Source organism: Prionailurus bengalensis, chromosome D1 (genome assembly GCF_016509475.1).
Source record: "Prionailurus bengalensis isolate Pbe53 chromosome D1, Fcat_Pben_1.1_paternal_pri, whole genome shotgun sequence".
Taxonomy (NCBI): Eukaryota; Metazoa; Chordata; class Mammalia; order Carnivora; family Felidae; genus Prionailurus; species Prionailurus bengalensis.
Window position 1 is genome coordinate 53,934,266 of NC_057346.1, and position 20,643 is coordinate 53,954,908.

At 38.6% G+C, this 20,643-nt stretch overlaps 1 protein-coding gene across 1 annotated transcript in view; it reads left to right on the forward strand.

The window, feature by feature from the left end:
* NARS2 (asparaginyl-tRNA synthetase 2, mitochondrial) overlaps window positions 1–19,277 on the forward strand; it is a 134,768-nt gene extending 115,491 nt beyond the window's left edge. The window contains exons 12-15 of the mRNA XM_043580121.1: window positions 3,737–3,834; window positions 6,121–6,147; window positions 9,418–9,600; window positions 17,703–19,277. Coding sequence (XP_043436056.1) covers window positions 3,737–3,834; window positions 6,121–6,147; window positions 9,418–9,562 — 270 coding nt within the window. The 3' untranslated portion in view covers window positions 9,563–9,600; window positions 17,703–19,277. The remainder of the gene's footprint in view (window positions 1–3,736; window positions 3,835–6,120; window positions 6,148–9,417; window positions 9,601–17,702) is intronic.
* Window positions 19,278–20,643: the final 1,366 nt, after the last annotated feature.

A 20,643-nucleotide genomic window follows, 5' to 3' on the forward strand; every position in this document is an offset into this window, starting at 1 on the left:
GGGAGACACAGAATCGGAAACAGGCTCCAGGCTCTGAGCCATCAGCCCAGAGCCCGACGCGGGGCTCGAACTCACGGACCGCGAGATCATGACCTGGCTGAAGTCGGACGCTTAACCGACTGCGCCACCCAGGCGCCCCTGAAATGATAGATTTTAGATATACCTGTCCCTTGTTAGTAGTCAGAACTACCCAAAGATAGAATGCTATTATTTCAGGGGTAGTGGTTCTCAGTCTTTAAATATTTTAAAGCAAAGACCAGAGAACCACTTGGTTGTCTATTCTTTTCTAATCTTGATTGCTTATAAGTCTAAATTTAAAACAATGTATTAAGGTTAACAGATTTGGGGGAGGCACCTGGATGGCCTAGTTGGTTAAGCATCCGACTCAGTTTCGGCTCAGGTCATGATCTCATGGTTCGTGGGTTCGAGCCTCATGTCGGGCTCCATGCTGACAGCACAGAGCCTGCTTGAGATTCCCTCTCTCTAGCCCTCTATCACTGCCCCTCCCCTGTTCTTACTCTCTCTGCCCCTCCCCTGCTCTTTCTCTTTCTCTCAAATAAATAAACCTAAAAAATAAAGTTAAATTTTTGAACACATGTCTCAACTTCTAGGATATTTTAGCCATGTCCAAAGGCAAGATACTGAGAAATAAAGATGCCAGTCCTTCAGTGGCCATAAAAACTCCCTTGAAACTTCCCCTTTCTCTGAGAATAGGAAGGGCAACTGCAGGGTTCTGATTGGAGTCCAACTCTATTGACTATATAGCCCATGACAATTTACTCTAAGGCTGTCTTGTCCACCTGTCCAAAACTGTGTTTCATTACCTGTCATCGCGTCTGAGTCACCAAATCCACATTCTGAATTACCTGCTTGGTCATTGTACTCCCCCCAAGTTCACAGAAGAATTACTAAAATGTGGTCAATAAGCAGTGGTAGTGTGACAAAATCTGTTTGTCTTCCCACCAGCTTATTGAGTGGTAAGAAATTTAGTAAAAGTAGAAGCCATTAGTGAATTTCTGTTCTTTCTCATTCTAATTCAGCCAAGTGAAGAAAATTATACCTGATGTTTTTCTCCTTTAACGATAATAATGAGGATGAGACATACAGTATTTGGAGCACATTCTTGAATTATTACATTCTTTATTAATCTCAGTTATTTATAGAGGATATCTCAGTCAAAAGTTCTGAAATCAGGGGCACATGGGTTGGTCAGTCAGTTAGGCATCCAATTCTTGATCTCAGCTCAGGTCTTGATCTCAGAGTCATGGGCTCCATGCTGGGTGTGAAGCCTACTTAGAAGAAAAAAAAAAGTTCTGAAATCAGAACAGGGTGATGGCTTAATAATACAATGAGGTAAAATTTAAGAAAAGAGTTTATACTATAATATGGCATTTAAAGATTAAAATGTGAGGGGCGCCTGGCTGGCTAAGTTGTTAGAGCATGTGACTCTTGACCTTGGGATTGTGAGTTCAAGCCCCAGTTGAGTGTAGAGTTTACTTTAAAAATAATAATAATAATAATAATTGAAGATTAAAATATGCTTTATGTGGGGCACCTGGGTGGCTCATTTGGTTAAGTATCTGACTTCGGCTCAGGTCATGATTTCTTGGTTTGTGGGTTTGAGCCCTGCATTGGGCTCTGTGCTAACAGCTCAGAGCCTGGAGCCTGCTTCAGATTCTGTGTCTTCCTCTCTCTGCCCCTCCCCTGCTTGCACTCTGTCTCTCTCTCTCTCTCTCTCTCTCTCTCTCTCTCAAAAATAAATAAAAAATTAAAAAAAATTTTTTTAATTAAATAAATAAATAAAATGTGTTTTATGAGTTCCTAATCTTTCATTTGTTGCATGCTTTTTTAGTTTTGTGCCTTTAGATTCTTGGTGTTAATAATGCTTACTCTGCCCCACAAAAAAGAATTACCAGATCACAAAATAATATAGATAGCAAATAAACATTCTCAAAAATTAAGTATTACTAGTAAATAAAGAAATACAAATTAAAATATGAAGCTGCCATTTTCCCCTATTAAAAGTTTTCTGTTATTTTCTTAACACAAAAGTGTAATACATCCTCATTGTAGAAAATAAAATACCAGAGAAAAGAAGAAATCACAGTGGCAGCATAATTAACATCTCATTATTTTAGATGCCAATCTTTTTTTCTTTCTGTGTCTAAGATTTATCTAACTGTCATCTATTGACATATGCTTGAACAAAATTTTGTTATTGTAAGTAGTATCGCAACAAATACTCTATGCAGTAATCTTTTCTGTTTTTTTTCTTTTTTTCCTGTTTTTCGTTTTTTGCTTTTTGTTGTTTGTTTTTTTTTTTTTTTTTTTGCATCTCTGATTATTTTGTTAGGACTAGTTCCTAGAACTGCCATTGCCAGGTCACAGCATATGGATGTTTAAGGCTTTTGATTATCTTCTCCCAAGTTGCTGACCAGAAAGGTTTTGTCAGTCGTGGGAGAGTAGTGGCTCATGTATCTTCTAATCCATGCTGTTTATGTTGGTTTTTTGCCTTCACATTTTGATAACTCTAAAATGCTATCTCATTGTTTCAGTTTTTACTTCTTTGGTTAATCATCAGAACATTTTTGGGGCCCCTGGATGGCTCCATTGGTTAAGCGTCCACCTCTTGATTTCTGCTCAGGTCACGATCTCATGGTTCATGAGATCAAGCCCCACGCTGGGCTCTGCGCCAACAGCATAGAGCCTGCTTGGGATTCTGTCTCTCCCTGCCTCTCTATCTTTCCCTTCCCTGCTCGATCTCTCTCAAAATAAATAAACAAACGTTAAAAAAATAATAATTGGGGGCGCCTGGGTGGCTCAGTCAGTTAAGCGTCTGACTTCAGCTCAGGTTATGATCTCGCAGTTCGTGAGTTTAAGCCCCACGTGGGGCTCTGTGCTGACAGCTTGGAGCCTGGAGCCTGCTTCAGATTCTGTGTCTCCCTCTCTCTCTGCCCCTCTCCTGCTCACACTCTGTCTCTCTCTCTCTCTCTCTCTCTCTCAAGAAATAAACACTAAAAATAATAATAATAATCAGAACATATTTTCCAAGTCCTACCAAAATACCACAAATTAAAGAAAAATCTTCATTGTCAAATTATTAAAGAGAAAACAAACAACACACACCAAAATATTCAACAACAAAAAAGCAGTTAAATAAAAACTGATAACTTCTTTTTTTTTTTTTTTTTAGGTTTATTTTATTCATTTTGAGAGAGAGAATAGGGGAAGGGCAGAGAGAGGGAGAGACAGAATCCCAAGCAGGCTCCGCATTGTCAGCACAGAGCCCTACACAGGGCTTGATCTACCCCTCCCTGGCAAAGTGGGACTTTCCCTAGCCTGATTTTCAAAATAAAGAATACAACATCTAAAAACAAAAAATGCAATTTATTCTGCATGGTGTTTTTAATATCTCATAATTTTTAATACTTGCCACATTTTTTGTCACATTTTTTATAATTAACATACCACATTTGTGAAGAAAACACATTTAAATACATTGCATACATGGTGCAAGAAAGGAGAGGTAACTGTCCACAATTTCTGTACCATTTATTCTAAAGATTATATTAAAAATTTGATTTTGAAACCATGTCAACAGATAACATAAATAATATTCTGGTAAGCAGTTAAATAGCCAGTCGCCAAAATGTTAAAAGTTCCACTTGCTTGAGAAGCTGACAATTGTTGGAATCCTCTGAACGTGTGGGATTGTTTATAGTTTTTTCCTTTTTAGGTTGCTGCTGTTGATCTTCTGGTTCCTGGAGTTGGAGAGCTCTTTGGAGGAAGCCTCAGAGAGGAACGGTACCATTTCTTAGAGCAGCGACTGGCCAGGTAATGATCAGACCTAAAAGAAACAAAGTTCAGAAATTGATGATGAGGCAGTCTTGGCAAAGTAACAGAGAAGAGTGAATGAGCCTCAGCGCCTGACTGACCTGCATCTCAGATTCTTTGTGGCCTTGAGCAAGTTGTTATGTGACTTCTCTGAGTTTCCCTGTCTTAAAGATTGGAACTGTTATGTGAAATAAGGCCATAGTGTTACTTGTCCACTAATTTGTATGTATCTCTCCCTATGGAAATTGCTTTAAAAAATTTTTTTTAATGTTCATTGATTTATTTTGAGAGAGAGAGCACGAGTGAGGGAGGGACAGAGAGAGAGGGGGAGAGAGAATCCCAAGCAGGCTCCACACTGTCAGCGCAGAACCCGACACGGGGCTCCATCCCATGAATTATTTGATCATGTCCTGAGCTCAAATCAAGAGTCAGACGCTTAAGCACTGAGCCACCCAGGCACCCCAGAAATTGCTTTTTTAAAAGTTAATGATAGAAGCCAACCTTAAAGCTTGTCCTTCATTTTTTCTCTTCTCTGTGTACTTTTTTATTTACTCTAAATTATGATTGGGGACATAAACAAAGACTCCTATAGGGACATAAAGACAGACTCTGAACCAGAGAAAGGATAAAGCTGGAGAAAGAAAGATACTAAAAATATCCACTAAACTAACATTTAGAATAAGCAGTTTTCCCTTCCTTGGGTTTTCTGCTATGTAAGGGTCTTGATTAAGCTATTTGAATAACTTATTTTAACTTGCTGTTTGAGACCTAGAAATTAATCCATAAAATGCAGAAAATGTTTTGGAGATGAGAAGTAGAGAATTGTGTTTCTAATTGAACTACCACTCCTATGCATGCGTGGTTTGCCAACAAACCACAATGACTTCCTAAACTAACCAAGGTTATAAACTTCTGTTTTCCATGGTTTCCACTTTTGCTGTGCCAGACTTTAAAAAAAAAAAAGTTTTTCCCATGCTGAAGGCTTAATCCCACTCTCCTACTCTCCAGATAATACTGGGTTTCAGAGTAACCTGGAAAAGCCATAATACTTTGAAAATATCCTGTAAAATTAGCCATTTGTAAGTTCTTCTTTTCCTAGTGGAGAAGTGCTTAAAAAGTTGATGTTTTTTCCAAGATCCCAACCTATAAATCTGTTAGGTAACTTGGTTTTGTAATCCCAATCATTTGAACTGCTCTATTTGGTCAGGGTCCAGAAGAAAGGGAATAAATATGTTCTGGGAGGCTTCTTTTTTGTTAGTTAGGCCCCTAATTCCTTACTACTATAATGTTAGAAAGTCCTGGGAAAATTGTGGAATTGAAGTAAAGGTCAAACTCCTTAGATGGAAAGAATTTTAAGATTTCTCTGGGTTTTTTTTTAAGCACAATAAAAATCACACATGGCAAGAAACCTCATCTGTTGAAAGATTAATTGGTCTGTTTTCTTTGCTTGCTTCCTTCCTTCAGGAAACCTTTCCTCATAACATTACATGTTTACCTAATATCTGATTATATCCAAATTTATCTTTCCTAATGAAATGGTTATATGTGTTTCCCTATCTTAGGGATATATCTGTGACTTCTGTTCATGTTTTCTGTATATCTGGTTTTTTCATAGTCTTTATCACTTCAGATGCACTGTGATCCCAAACATTTTTTTAAAAAGCTGAAATTAATTTTTTTTAAGATTTTATTTTTAAGTAATCTGTACACCCAACGTGAGTCTCAGACATAACTACACCGAAGTCAAGAGTCGCACACTCCACCGACCGAGCCAGCCGAGCTTTAAAGGGCTGAAATTAATTTTCATGAGTACTAAGAGCTTAAAACTTTATTAGCGTTTTTCAAATTGGCCAGAAAACAATTTTCAACCATATTCTGGAGGCAGAATCTATATTATTATTTCAATGTTACAGAATGAAAGTTGTGTCTTTGTGTTCCTTCTGTGTGCCTCCCAGCACCCATAATTATGGTGCTTTTCTTATGTCACAGGACAGTAAGCTCATCTGACATGGACCCCTTCTTTTGGGCTCTGGACTATACTTCCTGTAGCATTTGTTGTCTCTGCCACTCACTTGATAACACCTTAGGCTATTGGATACGTTAGCTTTCTTACCATATTAAAGGTTCAGCTTCTCAACTGTATTGCATGTTCTTTGAGAGCACAGGTTTTTGTGTGTACTTCTTTATAAAGAGCACTTTGCATACAACCCAGAATAAATGTTTGGTGGTTAGTATCTTTATCTTCTTGCCATTCTCTGAAAGAATTTTGTTATTTTCCTCTTACAGATCAGGACTAACGGAAGCCTACCAATGGTAAGAATGTGACCCTTAATCATTCTTATTATAGCTGTTTGGTCTGATTGTTACACAGGTTTTACGTGTATTCCCAAGGCACTGTGAAACATTGTTAAGAAAAATGAATAGTTCAGTTCTCAGATTATTTATTGTCTTTGAATCCTGGAAAAATAGTAATGATAGTGGCTGCCATTTATTTATTACTTATTGGGTGCTGCTGGATAACTGTGTTAAAATTTTAATGTATATTTTCTTATGTAATTATCATAACACCCTGCGAGTTGGTTACTATTCTTATCTCCTTTTTATTACCCCTCCAGACCTAAGGTCTAGAGATATTAACTAACTTAACCAAGAGCACACAGAAACATGGAGCTGGGGCTTTTTTCCTAACCATTATGCTTCAGTTTCTCTGTATGTGAAATTAGAGTTTGAGCGAAGTGATCCCTAAAGTCTGTAGAAATCTGTGCTGTGTAGGAAAGAGCACTTGTCTGCATTCATACATTTACTTCTCCAGAATTGCTCTGGTTTTCTTTCTGCAAACCCTTTCTTCAAGTACTTTTGAATACATATAAATTATGTACTTATATTTTTATATAGTAGCTTTCCTTCAGGATCTTGGTGTAATAATACCAACAATATTATTAATTCTTCTGCTGTCCTCAGGAGAAGGAAGGGTCAAATTGTACACTTGCCTTTTGAAATACCTAGATTACAGAAGGGCAGAAGCCTAAAATGATGTGCAGGTCATGACCCTTAAATGCCTTATTATTTACCAATAGTGACTTTATTTTCTTATTTTGTATTTTTTCAATATATGAAGTTTATTGTCAAATTGGTTTCCATACAACACCCAGTGCTCATCCCAAAAGGTGCCCTCCTCAATACCCATCACCCACCCTCCTCTCCCTCCCACCCCCCATCAACCCTCAGTTTGTTCTCAGTACCAATAGTGACTTTAGACATACTTAATCTCTCTGAGTCTTGGTTTTCTTGGCTCAGAAATGGGATGATAATATCAACTTAAGAGGATTATTGTGAGGATGAAATGAAATAATACAGGGTAAGTATCTACCTAGAATAGAACCTCAGTAAAAGCTAGTTTCCTTTCCCCTTTCCTTTGTTCTGAGTCTCGCTATGAGGTAGATGAGCCCCCTGATTGAGCAAGCTTATGCGTTTTGCCTGTTTTTGTCTGTCTACAAGATAATCTTCATAGTATGCAAAAACTAGCTAAATACAAATTTTAATTGTTTGTTAAATAAGTGTAGGCCTTTCTGGTCTTACTCATTTCAGTACTATTCTTGTCCCAGCTAAAGTATTCAAACTCTTAAGATCTCTAAATATAAATCTCTGTTATTCTACTCTGCTTCCTTTTATCTGGTAATCACAGTATTTTAAAGGTGGAAGGGATTTTAGAAACCTTCAAGTCTGCGATCTCTGCTAGTGTTCCACTACATTGTGAGTAACCACCCCAGGTGTCTAAAGATTTTACTCACTTCCTATTTCTCCATGCCATATGCAAATAACATCTGTAACTAGTTCCACAAATTTTTGTGCCATCTCTTCTGTAACCTGTCTGCCGTAGAGTCAGTTTAACAACAATCTAACAAATACATATTCCTTCGAAAACTTGTTTTTTAGAAGTGGATTTTTCTATATATCAAAGCAAGGGCAAGAAAAATGCTACAGACTAAATCCATCTGCTGAATTCAGTTTCCAGCCATTTATGCCAGTGTTTTGACATCGATGTATGAGAAATTTAGAGCCAGCTGAAACTATTGCTGGACTTTTAGCAGCCAGCCCAGATCCTGCAGGTGTTTGTGGCAGGTGGCTTGATAGGCCTTTCATCTCATTTTCTCAGTATATCAAAGTATGCCCTGCCCCCATGCCTTGTAAACTTGAAGTTAATTCAGCTACCAAACATTTCATTTACTCAAGATTGTGCTTTTTCCATTATTCCTGATAGTTCTTACTGGTCTGAAGTTTTATACTAGATACTCCTGTTCATTGATCCCTCGCTTGGTGGTAACTCACCCAGTTGCAATTCCTCTTTTATTTTAGAAAGATCCATATTCAATCTTAATTGCCTAAAATACCAATACATGTGGTCATTATTACTGATAGTGGGTAAATTAGGTAATAGTCTTTATTCTTGAGGATCCAAATGACTACTGGCTATGGCACTTAAGTTTTATTCTGGAAGTGATTTTACAAATCATTCAAGAAGCTATAAAGAAATCCCCCACCAAATGACATAATAAAAATACCTATAAAGTCTTCCTCCTCCTTCCTTTCCTAAAATAAATTTATGACAAGCCGGTGTATTGAAATCTGAGTTTGAATCATGGCTGTACCATTTTCTAGCCACATGATTTTAAATGGGAATAGAATTAGTATAGCTAGGTTTTGTAGGCTATCTAGCCTTCCAGAAAAATGGATTTGGACATACTATACTAGGTTTGAGGCACAGGGCTGGAAATTTCACTCTAGCGTTCAAGAGTATATTTTTGTGCCTTCAGACAACAAATCTTCATGGAGGAAGCATCTACTCCAGAGCAGACAGTAGAGATAAAATGGTTGAATAAGGCACAGTTCCTGTTCTTGATAGAGCTTACAATCTAATACAGAGGGTATCATTTTATAACCTATCAGGCAAAACTCTTCACTCTTCTCTCTGTATTGAACAACATGATTTTAGTAGGGAAAAAAAAGCATTAACAAACAAAAATAGAAGAAGAATATATTTTCAAGAAAATTAATAAAGTTATTAGAACATTTTCTGTAGCCTCATGAGGCAAATTTTCTGCATATAAGTACATAAATAACTTAAAAAGGATCAAGTGACCAAAGCCTATGAATGCATGACAGGAATGCTATTTGAGTTACCTTGGACAGCTCATTATAACTTGTTCTTCACCTATCTTTGGAGGGAAAAGATTTGTTTACTACTGTGATGTAGATCATGGTGCCTGGGTGGCTCAGTTGATTGAGTACCAGACTCTTGATTTCAGCTCAGGTCATGATCTCATAGTTTGTGAGATCAAGTCTCATGTTGGGCTCTGCTCTGACAATACGGAACCTGCTTGGGATTCATTCTCTCTCTCTCTCTCTCTCTCTCTCTCTCTCTCTCTCTCTCTCTCTCTTTCTGGCTCAAAATAAATAAACATTTAAAAAAAATGATGTAGATGGTAACAAATGGCTGCAAAATATTTTTGAAATGTAGAATTCTATCATGACATCTGATACAATACAGCATCTAATAGGTGATGATTCTCTTTTCAAAATCAGGTATCTGGACCTCCGTCGATTTGGATCTGTACCACATGGAGGCTTTGGGATGGGATTTGAACGCTATCTGCAGTGCATCTTGGGAATTGACAATATCAAAGATGTTATCCCTTTTCCAAGATTTACTCATTCGTGTGTTTTATAGCTGGAAGACCAGTTAAAGAAAATCACCCTGTGCAAGAGGTACTGCGTGTGAATGTGCATATAAGAGAATACATGTTTGAAGCATAGAAATGCAAAAGTTTTCAATATGTAATTGTTATGCCCTAAGATATGACCTATGAAAAATAGAAGTGATCATGATTTTCTTAGAAAGTTGAGAGCAATTCATGGAAAAATGAACTCTCTCAAAAAGATACTTGCAGCAGGTAGAATCTCAAAATCTATTATGTCAATTAAGAAGAAATGAAGAAACTGAACTGTGGTCTCAGAGGTCCTTTCAGACTCTTAAGACAGGATGAGATCGTGTGTTTTACTTTGTCTTTAATCATTAGAGCACTGCTCTTTGTGACCTCTGAGAAACAGCTAGGAGCTAAAAATAAAATGTTGGATCTTTTCTCCCTTTCCAATTAATCTATGATAAATGCCCATCTTATTCTCACCGTTTTACTAAACATTACAGAAGAAAATATTCCTTTTGGGGTCTTTTTTGAGTTAATATTAAGTTAATGTTCTGAATTGAAATCTTTCATCAGACAGGGTGCAAAAAGTAACATTTAATAACTGCTGATCTTTAAGTATAAAAATAGCAAATGGGATGTATTAATTATTTAAACTAATGACTGTTGTTTATAGTAGATGTTTGTAACTTCTCTAATAATAAAATAGATTTCTGATACCTCTGAAAGAAAAATACAGATATATTTTTAAATTCCATTTGACCTTTTCCACAGTGAAAAGTGGAAGAAGGTATTTCCAGTGTAAGATGAGCATGCAAATGTAGCTAAACCTGAAGGACGGGTAATTTTGGACTCAAAAGGCAATATTGTCTATTAGAGTTTTTGTGAGGATTGCTGATTTGGGAATCTGAGACCTGACAACTGTAGCACTTTACGTGTATGATTTGGACAAGCCGTTTACTCTGTATGAACTCATACATCATTTTCCTCAGAGTTGATACAACAATTACATGAAAGTGTGTGTGTGTGCATGTGTGTGCACGCACACACACGCACGCTTAAAACTGAAATACTACACAAATTTTTTTTAACCCTTGTAGTCTTCATTGAGTTATATATCTATGGACTTACAGCCAAATTATATGCTCAGTAGAATTTATATGTATCAAATAATGGTAAATGGCATGCATCCCTAAATAATCAATTTTCTAAGTCTCATTAGATAACTTATCTGAGGTTATTTCCTGATGAGTTTGTATGTGGACTTTATTTTATCCTAACCCAAAGCAAATGACTGAAAGGAACTGCCAAACCTTAGAGCTGGAAATCACAGAAGCCACTAAGATGTTCTCATGACCAAACTTCTGCCTGATGCAGAGAGAGCCTATACCTGGGCAAGCACTTGTTGGCAAAGAGCTCAGTATCCCACAAAATAGCTCATTCCATTTCTGAATCTGTCTCATTTTTCGTTTTTGCGGAGCTAAAATATGCTTCCCTAGAACTTTAATCCCCTGGGCTCAGATACCAAGTTTAGGGCAGGACAAAAGAGGTAATTAGAGCTTTCATAAGGCTTGCCTCAATCATGGGCTAGAGAGATAAATTCATTTGTTTGTGTAACAGATATTATTTGAGCTTACTCAGTATGCCAAGAATGGGGCTAGGTGGTAAATAAATGATAGTGAACAAAAGAGAAATGACCCATGCCTTCATGGAATTTACAGTCTATTAGAGAAGATACACAATCAGTAAGCAAACAAATGTATTTCAAAATATGACATATGCTATAATATTTTATAAAGAACAGGGCAAGCATAGGGGCGCCTGGGTGGCTCAGTCGGTTGAGCATCTGACTTCGGCTCAGGTCATGATCTCGCGGTCTGTGAGTTCGAGCCCCGCGTCGGGCTCTGTGCTGACAGCTCAGAGCCTGGACCCTGCTTCGGATTCTGTGTCTCCCTCTCTCTCTGCCCCTCCCCGGCTCATGCTCTGTTTCTCTCTCTGTCAAAAATAAATAAACATAAAAAAAATTAAAAAAAAAAAAAAAGGAACAGGGCAAGCATAGATAACTTTGCTAGAGAAGGTAGCTCTGAAAAGGTGATATTTAACCTTAGACCTGGAAGATAAATGCAGAAACCATTTTAAAACATTTGCAACATCAGTCAGTATTGATTTGACATTCAAGTCTTGATACTGTATTAATTTTGTGAAGTGAGAATCAGAGACTCTCACAGGCCCCCAACCTGAAGCACTAATATTTTCCCAGGCTCTCAGGCATCATGTCTCCAGTGATTTTTGAGGAACCAGATAGAATTATAATGTTAATATGATGATGGGGCATCAAAAATAACAGTGATAGAAAGAACAGTGAATCACAGAAACCCCAGGTGCTGATCCCAGAGCCACCATTGATTTAGCTGGAGAGTGTTAATCTGGTACGATCATCTTTGTGCCCTCCAGTTATTTCACCTGCAGAACTATCATTTCGAAATAGATCAACTCTAAGGATTCTTTTTCTATCTCTTAATCTTTCAGGAATCTGTGCTGGAGATAGTCACTAATAACAATCAATTTAGAGTCTAACTTATACACTTGATTTTTAGCACATGTCAGGTCTCTGAAAATGTACAGTGAAGTCAAATCACTGAAAGTTCTGCAATAGACTTCAGTGTGTTCATTGTGTGTGTGCATGGGGTGGGAGAAGGTGCTCCTCAAATAAACATCGTTCTTGCCTTTTTGGTAAGTTTCAGCAGTGTATTTCCCAACTTTCATACTTACTTGTTCGTTTCCTCTATGGTTGATCACACAGTGAGTATCTGGTTGAAGCCAAACACTTGCCACTCATCACAAGCCTCAAAATTGACATCTTTGACTCATTACTTTTATTTTACCGATAATTGAGCAACAGCAAATACTGGTGTCAGACAAAGATCATGAAAATGCCAAAACTAAACTTGCTGGCAGGGCAGACGGCATCTACAGGGAAAACTTTAAAATGCCCACTTGTCAGCTGCTACATGAATATCCAGATTCTGCAGAGAAGCAGCATTGTAGAATCCTGTGTAGAATGAATAAAAGTCAAGGACTACCCACGCTATAATACTATTCTTATAGGGCTTAAACTGTGAGTTAAAAGGTGATTTGAGGGTGTTAACTTCTGCTTGAGTAACCAGTTTCCAATGAGGGAAAAATCAGATTCTGTTTTCCCAAGATTTCCAAACGTCACCTCAAAATAGCAACCCCAGCCACCCAAGAAAGAGTGTGTGTATTTTAAAACTTAGAAATGGTTTTTCCATCATTAATTTCCATTCTCATTTCAAATTTTGCATTAGGTGGGGAAAAATAGTTACTTTCCATCTGGCTGTCCTCTGGCCTGGCGAGGTTGTGCTTCTATTTATTCATTCATTCATGTATTTTTTTGGTTGCACAAGAACTTAATTGTGTGAGTGATCCATTCCAGATCTAGACATAATTCTCCCACCCTCTGACCCAGCCCAGAGACTGACTGTCACAGAACAGCAAAGGGACTGTTTGACCTTTTGTCCCTCTCAGACAGTATCTGCCAGAAGCGTCCCTCTACAATGTTATACATTCATTCTCTCTATAAATTGAATCTGGACATTCAAGCATGACTGAACAGGCACTGAAGATGCAATTGGTGAGATGGATTAACTCTACTCTTCTTTAAATCTCTTGTTTCAGATAATTATAGATGAAAGATGCTTATTTAGATTGGATTGCTATTTATTCATATATTTATTTTAGTAAGTGGTGAGGCAAGAACATAAAAATGCAGAGTTGAAAGACAAATTGGCCTGGATTGAATTGATAAGAAATGCGTGGGGCTTGTTGGCTTCTGATCAATATTTGTATTCAGTCTGCAATCTTAAGTATGTATAATAAAAAGAAAACAGGTGGGAGTAATAGCTGACTGTAGTTTCTTCCCAGTGTATAGTCCAAATTAAAAGGCATTCAGGACAAAAAATAACCTTAATCACCTGACACAAAAATGATTACGATCTGTCCACAAGACAGATCTTATTAGATCATGACCAGCACACCTCCAGAAACTTACACATTCTGCCATTACTGGAGTCCTGAATTACTCCTCTGATCAGCTAAGGTCCCAGGTAGCTCTTGGGCATTCTCGTTAGCTCCAGTTTGGTTTGGAGTCCAGTGAATTTACAACCACTATTAGCACACTGTGTGGGAGTTTCCAGGGGAACTTTGTAAAGAAGTCAGGAGTTTGGGTGGTTCTTAAACTGTCATTCAGGCAGCTATTGAGTTAACATAGTTCATGACTCTTCAGTAACTTCCTGCTACATCTTTACTGTTCATAATTATTATTAGTAATATGACTCTCAGTTGAACATTGCTTTACAGTTTACAGAATTTTTTAATGTATTCACAATGTATTATGAACCTTGTTCTTTTGTAGCTTACTGTGCCTCAAATTCATTTGGTTTAATAAAAGATTAGTTTGTTATGAAGATTGGTTATTAGGAATTCCTAATATCAAGGGAGAGTAAGACTGCAAATAAAGTCCACCACTCTTAGCCTCCAGAGAAACTGAAAGCACGGAGCTTTATGGTAACCAAAGAAGTTTGTATCTTAAGCCTCAGAGTTTAGTGGACATGTTGCAAAACACACACTTTGGCCTCTGATTTCCTTGTTTCACACAGGGGGGAGAGTTGAGAGGGTGAGGGAAATGACGGTCGAGTTCAAATGCATTCTAGTACAGAGAAACACTGGAATAAAGGGCCCTGGACCCAGCAGTGTACTTAAGCTCACTGTCTGTCTCTCTCTCTCTCTCTCTCTCTCTCTCTCTCTCTCTTTTTTTTTTTTAATGTGTTTATGCTCATATTTGCCTTACTTACCCTCCTCTTAGGATCATCCTAGAATATACATGGAAAGATAGATGCAGGAACTTTGGTGGGGATTATTAATATCCTCCCCCAAAGTGATCAGCCTTTGATATGTCAAGATGATGTTCTGAGAATAGAAACGTGGTAGGCCCATCCAGCACAGGTTTTATCATGCTACAAATACACATATGCACAGCTAGAACTGTATTCTGCAAAACCTGGGCCATTTGCAGCTGTGACTCTGACTTATAACCTTCTCTGCACACTGGTTCAACAATAACTGCTTTGCTCTTTTCCTAGGATCCTGGATTTGAAAATCTCTTAAAGATCATATTTCTTCCCCTGTCTGTGATGTATAAACTGCCCTCTCTTGTATTTTCCCAGCTCCTGGTAGTTTACCCTGTCCCTTCAGTGAATAGGAGCTCTCTACTTAAGGGAGAACTTTTGCTATCCTTGGAGAATTCTGACCTGATAATACCCAAACCTGCCTCTCTCTAGCAAATGTGATAAGGAACACAGGAACACCATTTCTTCTCCCCAGCCTTCTCTTCTCCAAGATAGAATCTCTAGGGCTGCACCCCACTAGGTTATTCATCGGGCAGTGTATTCTTAAAGTGGGCCTTTCTCTTGGTAGAGGAATGCTTCCCTCCACTGTCCACTCAGCTACTACCCAAGTATGCTGTGATACCGGTTTTGATACTAGAAGAGCTTAAAAGTCTCCAGTGCCTCCCTTCCAGCTGTCTTACATCCTGTAGTGGTTGCCTGTATACGTAATAACTGCTGAGGAATCTTAATTACGGTTTCAAAATGTTCAGGGCAATCCCATCCCCCTTCATTTGGGGATTGCAAAAATGGATTTGGGATTTGTTGTTGAAGAACATTAAGTTTTTTCACTGAAGATTTCCACCAATTCACATGATCTTTGCAGTGTCCCAAAAGGCAGGAACTCATTCCTATACAATTAGGATATAGCTGGCCAGTGATCTCTTTAAGTGTGATTTCCATCTTCTACATTCTGTACTAAAGGTTTTCACATCGGGAAACTGTTGGGTCATATTCCTGCCAGAAAATGTGGTGGAGGTTTAGTGTGTTGGAAAAGATATTAGACAAAGAAAAGACCTTTTCTTTTTTCTTCTTTCTTTTTTTTTTTTTTTTTTTTTTTGAGAGAGAGTGTGGGGGTGGGGGTGGGTTTGCACGCAAGCTGGGGAGGGGCAGAAGGAGAGAGAGGGAGACAATGTCAAGCAGGCTGCACACTCACTGCGGAGCCTGGAGATCAGCTCAGGGCTCATTCTCACCGTGAGATCATGACCTGAGCTGAAATCAAGAGTTGGACGCTTAACCCACTGAGCCTCCCAGGCGCCCCTCTGATTGAAGTCTTGACGCTCTGCTTTTGAACTGCGGAACCTTGAGCAAGTGATTTTATCTGTGGGTTTGGATAGGCATCTGCAGAATGAGGGTAGTGCTTATCTTACAAGTGTTGTGAGAAACAAAACTGTGTGAAAGGGTTCCCTAAACTGAAAAGACTGTACAAATATAAGATCTCCTGAGGGAAACCTTTTTAAAACTCAAAAAAAAAAAAAAAAAAAAACTGTATCAACTAAAGTATCTGTTGCATGTTGAATGAAATATTTTATAGCCATCAAAAATTATGAGTGAAAATGTGTTCAAAAAATGTTAAATTGTAGTTTACAGTTACCAGTAGTGTAAAACCTGTGTACATGGACTAGAAGCATACGGGAAAAAAATGAAGTCAGCTATTTCAGGGCAGTGGAATTGAGTGACTTTTTCTTTTAAAACCCCTTTGGTGTGTTCAGTTCAGTTCAGTAAACTTACTGAGCACTCAAACTGCCAGGTGCAGTGCTAGACTCTGCACATACAGAGCTAAGTAGGACATGCGCCTTGCCTCAGGGACTCCCATTGCAGATGGTCTTGGCCAGAGTTTATGGTGAATAAGAATCACCTGGGGAGCTTATTAAAAATTTCAGGGGGCGCCTGGGTGACTCAGTGGGTTAAGCATCCAACTTTTGATTTCGGCTCAGGTCATTGATCTCACAGTTCATGAGATTGAGCCCCCATATTGTGCTGTGCTCTGTCAGTGTGGAGCCTGCTTGGGATTCTCTCTCTCTCTCTCTCTCTCTCTCTCTCTACCCCTCCCCTCCCCTCTCACGCACACATGCGCTTCCTCTGTCTCTCTCTCTCTCTGTCTCCCCCAGAGTAAATAAACTTAAAAAAATTATTTAAAAATTTTCAGATTACCTTGGTTCTACCATAGAAAGTCTGATTCAGTAGATGGAACAGCCTGCAGTTTGCGTTTCTTAAACAGTCACCCTGAGTGATCCTAATGTAGGTGGTTTAATTCCATGCTGTGAGAAAGCTTCAGGGAGGTTTTAATATTTTTACAGTAAAAGGTAATAATTACACAAATCTGCTTATTGAAGAATATACTATTTTTGATTGTTCTGCCTGCACTTTGGAGCTGGTTTTTTATGCCTCTGTACCAAGGAGGGAAAGCCAGCCCACAGAGTGATGTTACTCTTAAATCCATGCAGCACGAAGCCTTCCACACCTCTTGACCTAGATCTGTTTTCCTCCCTTTCTTGTCCACTGCCTCCCCCATGTTTTTTCCCCCCTGTGCATCTGTATCTCTCCCGCTCTGATTCTTCCAATGCCCAGTAATATATCAACATCCAGATTCTTCCCCTTCCTTTTTCCAGCCTATCCCCCCCCACCAACCAGACATGTCAATTTTATTGAAACAAACATGTCTGCTTTACTAACCTGTTCTGGAAGGCTCTTATGTATGGTTAGTATTTCTCAGAAAACTTAGGAGTGGGCTATTCACTGATCAACAACCACAAAATTATCATGTGTGGAAACTTCTGTGTTTTGGTGCTTGACTGTTGTATAGCTCTTGATTAACTTTTTTCCATTGGGTTAGCCATCCTCAACAGATTGCTGTCCTGCCCGTCGAGCTGGAATATACCCTGCATTCTGACACAGCACTGCTTGTCTCCACATGCCTATAGATGGGCTTGGGTGGCTTTCCCAGGCGACACACCTGTCACCTCTTAGTCACCTAGAATCAAAATAATACAACTCTAATCACACTGAGGCTGTGAGGCTTTATTTTAGGAGGGGTGACACTCCAAAATGCAACTAGAGTTTCTACATTTTCACGTCTATGTTACTTGTACTTCAAGATACCAGTGGTTGGACAGTGGCTTCCAGAATCACTCCTTTCATTATGCTCCCTGAGAACCATATGCAAATACCAGCCATCTTACACTGCCATTTGTCTTCTCTGCAGGAAGGAGAGCTCCGTAACACAAGAGAGACCGCATCCATCTTTGTATCTGCAGTGCCCTGGAGAGTATCCAGCACATAGTGGGTACTCATTAAAAAACTCTTGAATGAATTAGGTGTCATTGAGGTGTCCAAAAAAAAACCCAAAAAGAAAAGGAAAAAGAAATATGTCCATCAGACAACAGGGAAATTCTCCTTAAAAAGTAATTCCCAAACTGGTGTTTCCCTCTTTATGTATCTGAAATATTTCATAAAATTTTAAACTAGCCTTTTCAGCATAAAAATCCAAGTCTGGAGCCTTTGCCTGAACATAGAACAAAAAGTTAAAAATTAAAAGTATAAGTTCAATTGGTAATTTAGGAGCTGTTACTGAACGTGAGTTTCTAAGGTGTCTCTCCTGGTGTTGCTTCTAGAGTACAGTAACTAAATAGAGTTCTCAAGAACTTTGCTCTACTGTTCATCATTACAAAACCAGCACCGACCCATGTCCTTGTACACAGTGAGTGCTCAGTAAATAACAAATGAATATATTTGATTGAGGGGAGAAATTCACAGCAAGTCTCAGATGAACTCAGAGTTGCTCAGATTTTCAGTTAATTACTGCTAACTCAGTGCCTATCTCTGTGGGGCACCCCAAAACAAGAAAAACCTAAGAGCTCATAGTTTTAGTTCCCATGCAGCTGGTTGATAATTCTCTTGTGTTCCCACAATCCTTTGAACATACCTCTACTACAACATTGTCCACACACTACTGTAGACCCCTGGCTACCTATTTCTCTCCCCAGAAACACCCTGAACTTCTTAAGACCCTGGTCTTACTCATCTCGGTGTCCCTATGCTGAACTCATGGTAGTAGGTTCTCAGAAAATCCTTACTGAGAATTAAATAACAAGGACATAAATGACCTTTCCTAAGTAACATGTATTTGAATATATAGTTTGCATTTGGATAAGAGTATATGCCTTTCTAAGTGTTTTCAGAGTTTCAAATGATAGGTACTGGGTAAGTCCTGAAAGAAAGTAGATCAGTTTTCATGCCTCTCTTAAATACTTGGCAAGGTGTCAGTTTAGTTATCAAGCCCATTCCTGCTCTGAGAATCACTGCCCCCACCGCACCCTAGCCCATAGATCCCCTGCAGACATAGTGGGGACAGGAGCTTCCCTTGCTGAGTGGACTGGCAGTGGATACCTGACCCAAAATGGGCCAGTATCATTTTCCCTTGGAAAAGTGGGATTGAGAACACTAGAAAGTCTGGACTGGTTGCTTGGACCAGGAATATATAAACTTAGGAAATGCAGAGCAACCATGTGCCTCAAGAGACAGAGAAGGCAGTCTGCAGAGAGAAATGAAGGCACATGCTCGGAGACGAAAAACCAGATGGCCTGTGAGAGACAGACACACACATCCAAACTGGCTGCCTAGTTTTTGCTATATTTAGTCCTCAGTTACTAACCTTCCTGAGGCCAGATTATTCAACTTTTTCTTGGGTTCCATGGGATGTGCCTCTTTTTTTTTTTTTAAACCAATAAATTCCCTATTTGGGCTTAAGGAAATTTAAAACAGGTATCTGCTTTTGCAACTAAAAGAGAACATTAATACACTATCTGATTTATGGAAAGAATTCTCATTACTTTTTGTTGTCGTTGTACTTCCATTACCTTTTAGTCATACCCCCACATTATCCCAGAATACATGTTAATCAGGAAATTATTTAGATGAGAAATTTCTGATAAGATGCCATCGGAGGATAAGTGAGTGACATATTTGCTTTTCAAGTGTCTTGATACCCTGAGTCACAAAAACAAAACAAGTGGAATAGATGCTTATTTACAGAGGGGGGTTGGACAAATATCAGACCTTTTTTGAAGTACAAAATCAGATTAGAGAGGTCTTGAAGAACCAATACATTTGGCAGCTTCCCAAGGCATCTATTTTTGAAGATTCTTTCCAAAACTATATAAGAATGGCTTTTGTCATAAGCCTTAGCTGGGTTTCAGACTAGCCAAAACTGCCAACTGTAAGAGACTAAATAAAAAAGCATGTGTGCCCAGAGCAAGCCAGACCCTGCTGTTGGCCGGCCATAAACAATGAAAGTAAGATAAAAGATTTTGCTCTTCAGAAACAGTTCCAAATGTGTTTAGAGTTTTGTGTACCATATCCATTCAACCCTGGCATGCCGCACCCTGAATTTAGTCCTCGCTTAAAATAATCATTTTGAAAACATGCATGGAAAATAGGGAACTGGGAACTGCTAAAATCATCATTTGGTTCCGGAAAATTTTTTCTGAAGAAAATCTTCGGGCTTTTTCCTAGAATGTTACGAAAACGTTAACTTATAATGATTACTGCCAACATATTTCTAATCATTCTAGGAAAAGAAAACAGCAACAAATAAGTTTCCAGCTCTTTGCACAGTCAACACTCTGGACCTTGGAGAAACTTGCATGTAATTTGACTGCAACTACTTTCCTTTTTTAGTTAATTGTGTTAAATGTGCCTCATAACTCCTAATCCCGGTGGGGCTGTCATTTAGAAGGGGCTGGGGGGAAGCTGTTTTAATTCTGGCTTTTGTTTCAGCCACTAAATGTAATACCACATGATTGTTGACCCAACAGTAATCCAGTTAAAAAACAGTCTTCAGAGTTACTGCATCATCAAAATTAACCCTGATTACATCAAATTATGTTGAAAACAGACCACAGCTGTTTGCCCTGTTGAAGCAACTGCTTGAGAGCTCATCCAGAAGATCTATCTGGGTGTCAGGAAGATACATTTTGTTTTTTATCTTTGTTTCTCGTCACAAATGTCCGAGGGAAACACTATGTTCTTCCCAGGGTGCTTGGTGGGAGTTGAAAACTTTGTGATCCTCCAGAATCCAAAATCTTCTTAATTCCAAAGTAGAAGAAAATCAGATCTTTTAAGGTTTCAGTTTTCTATAGAAAGGA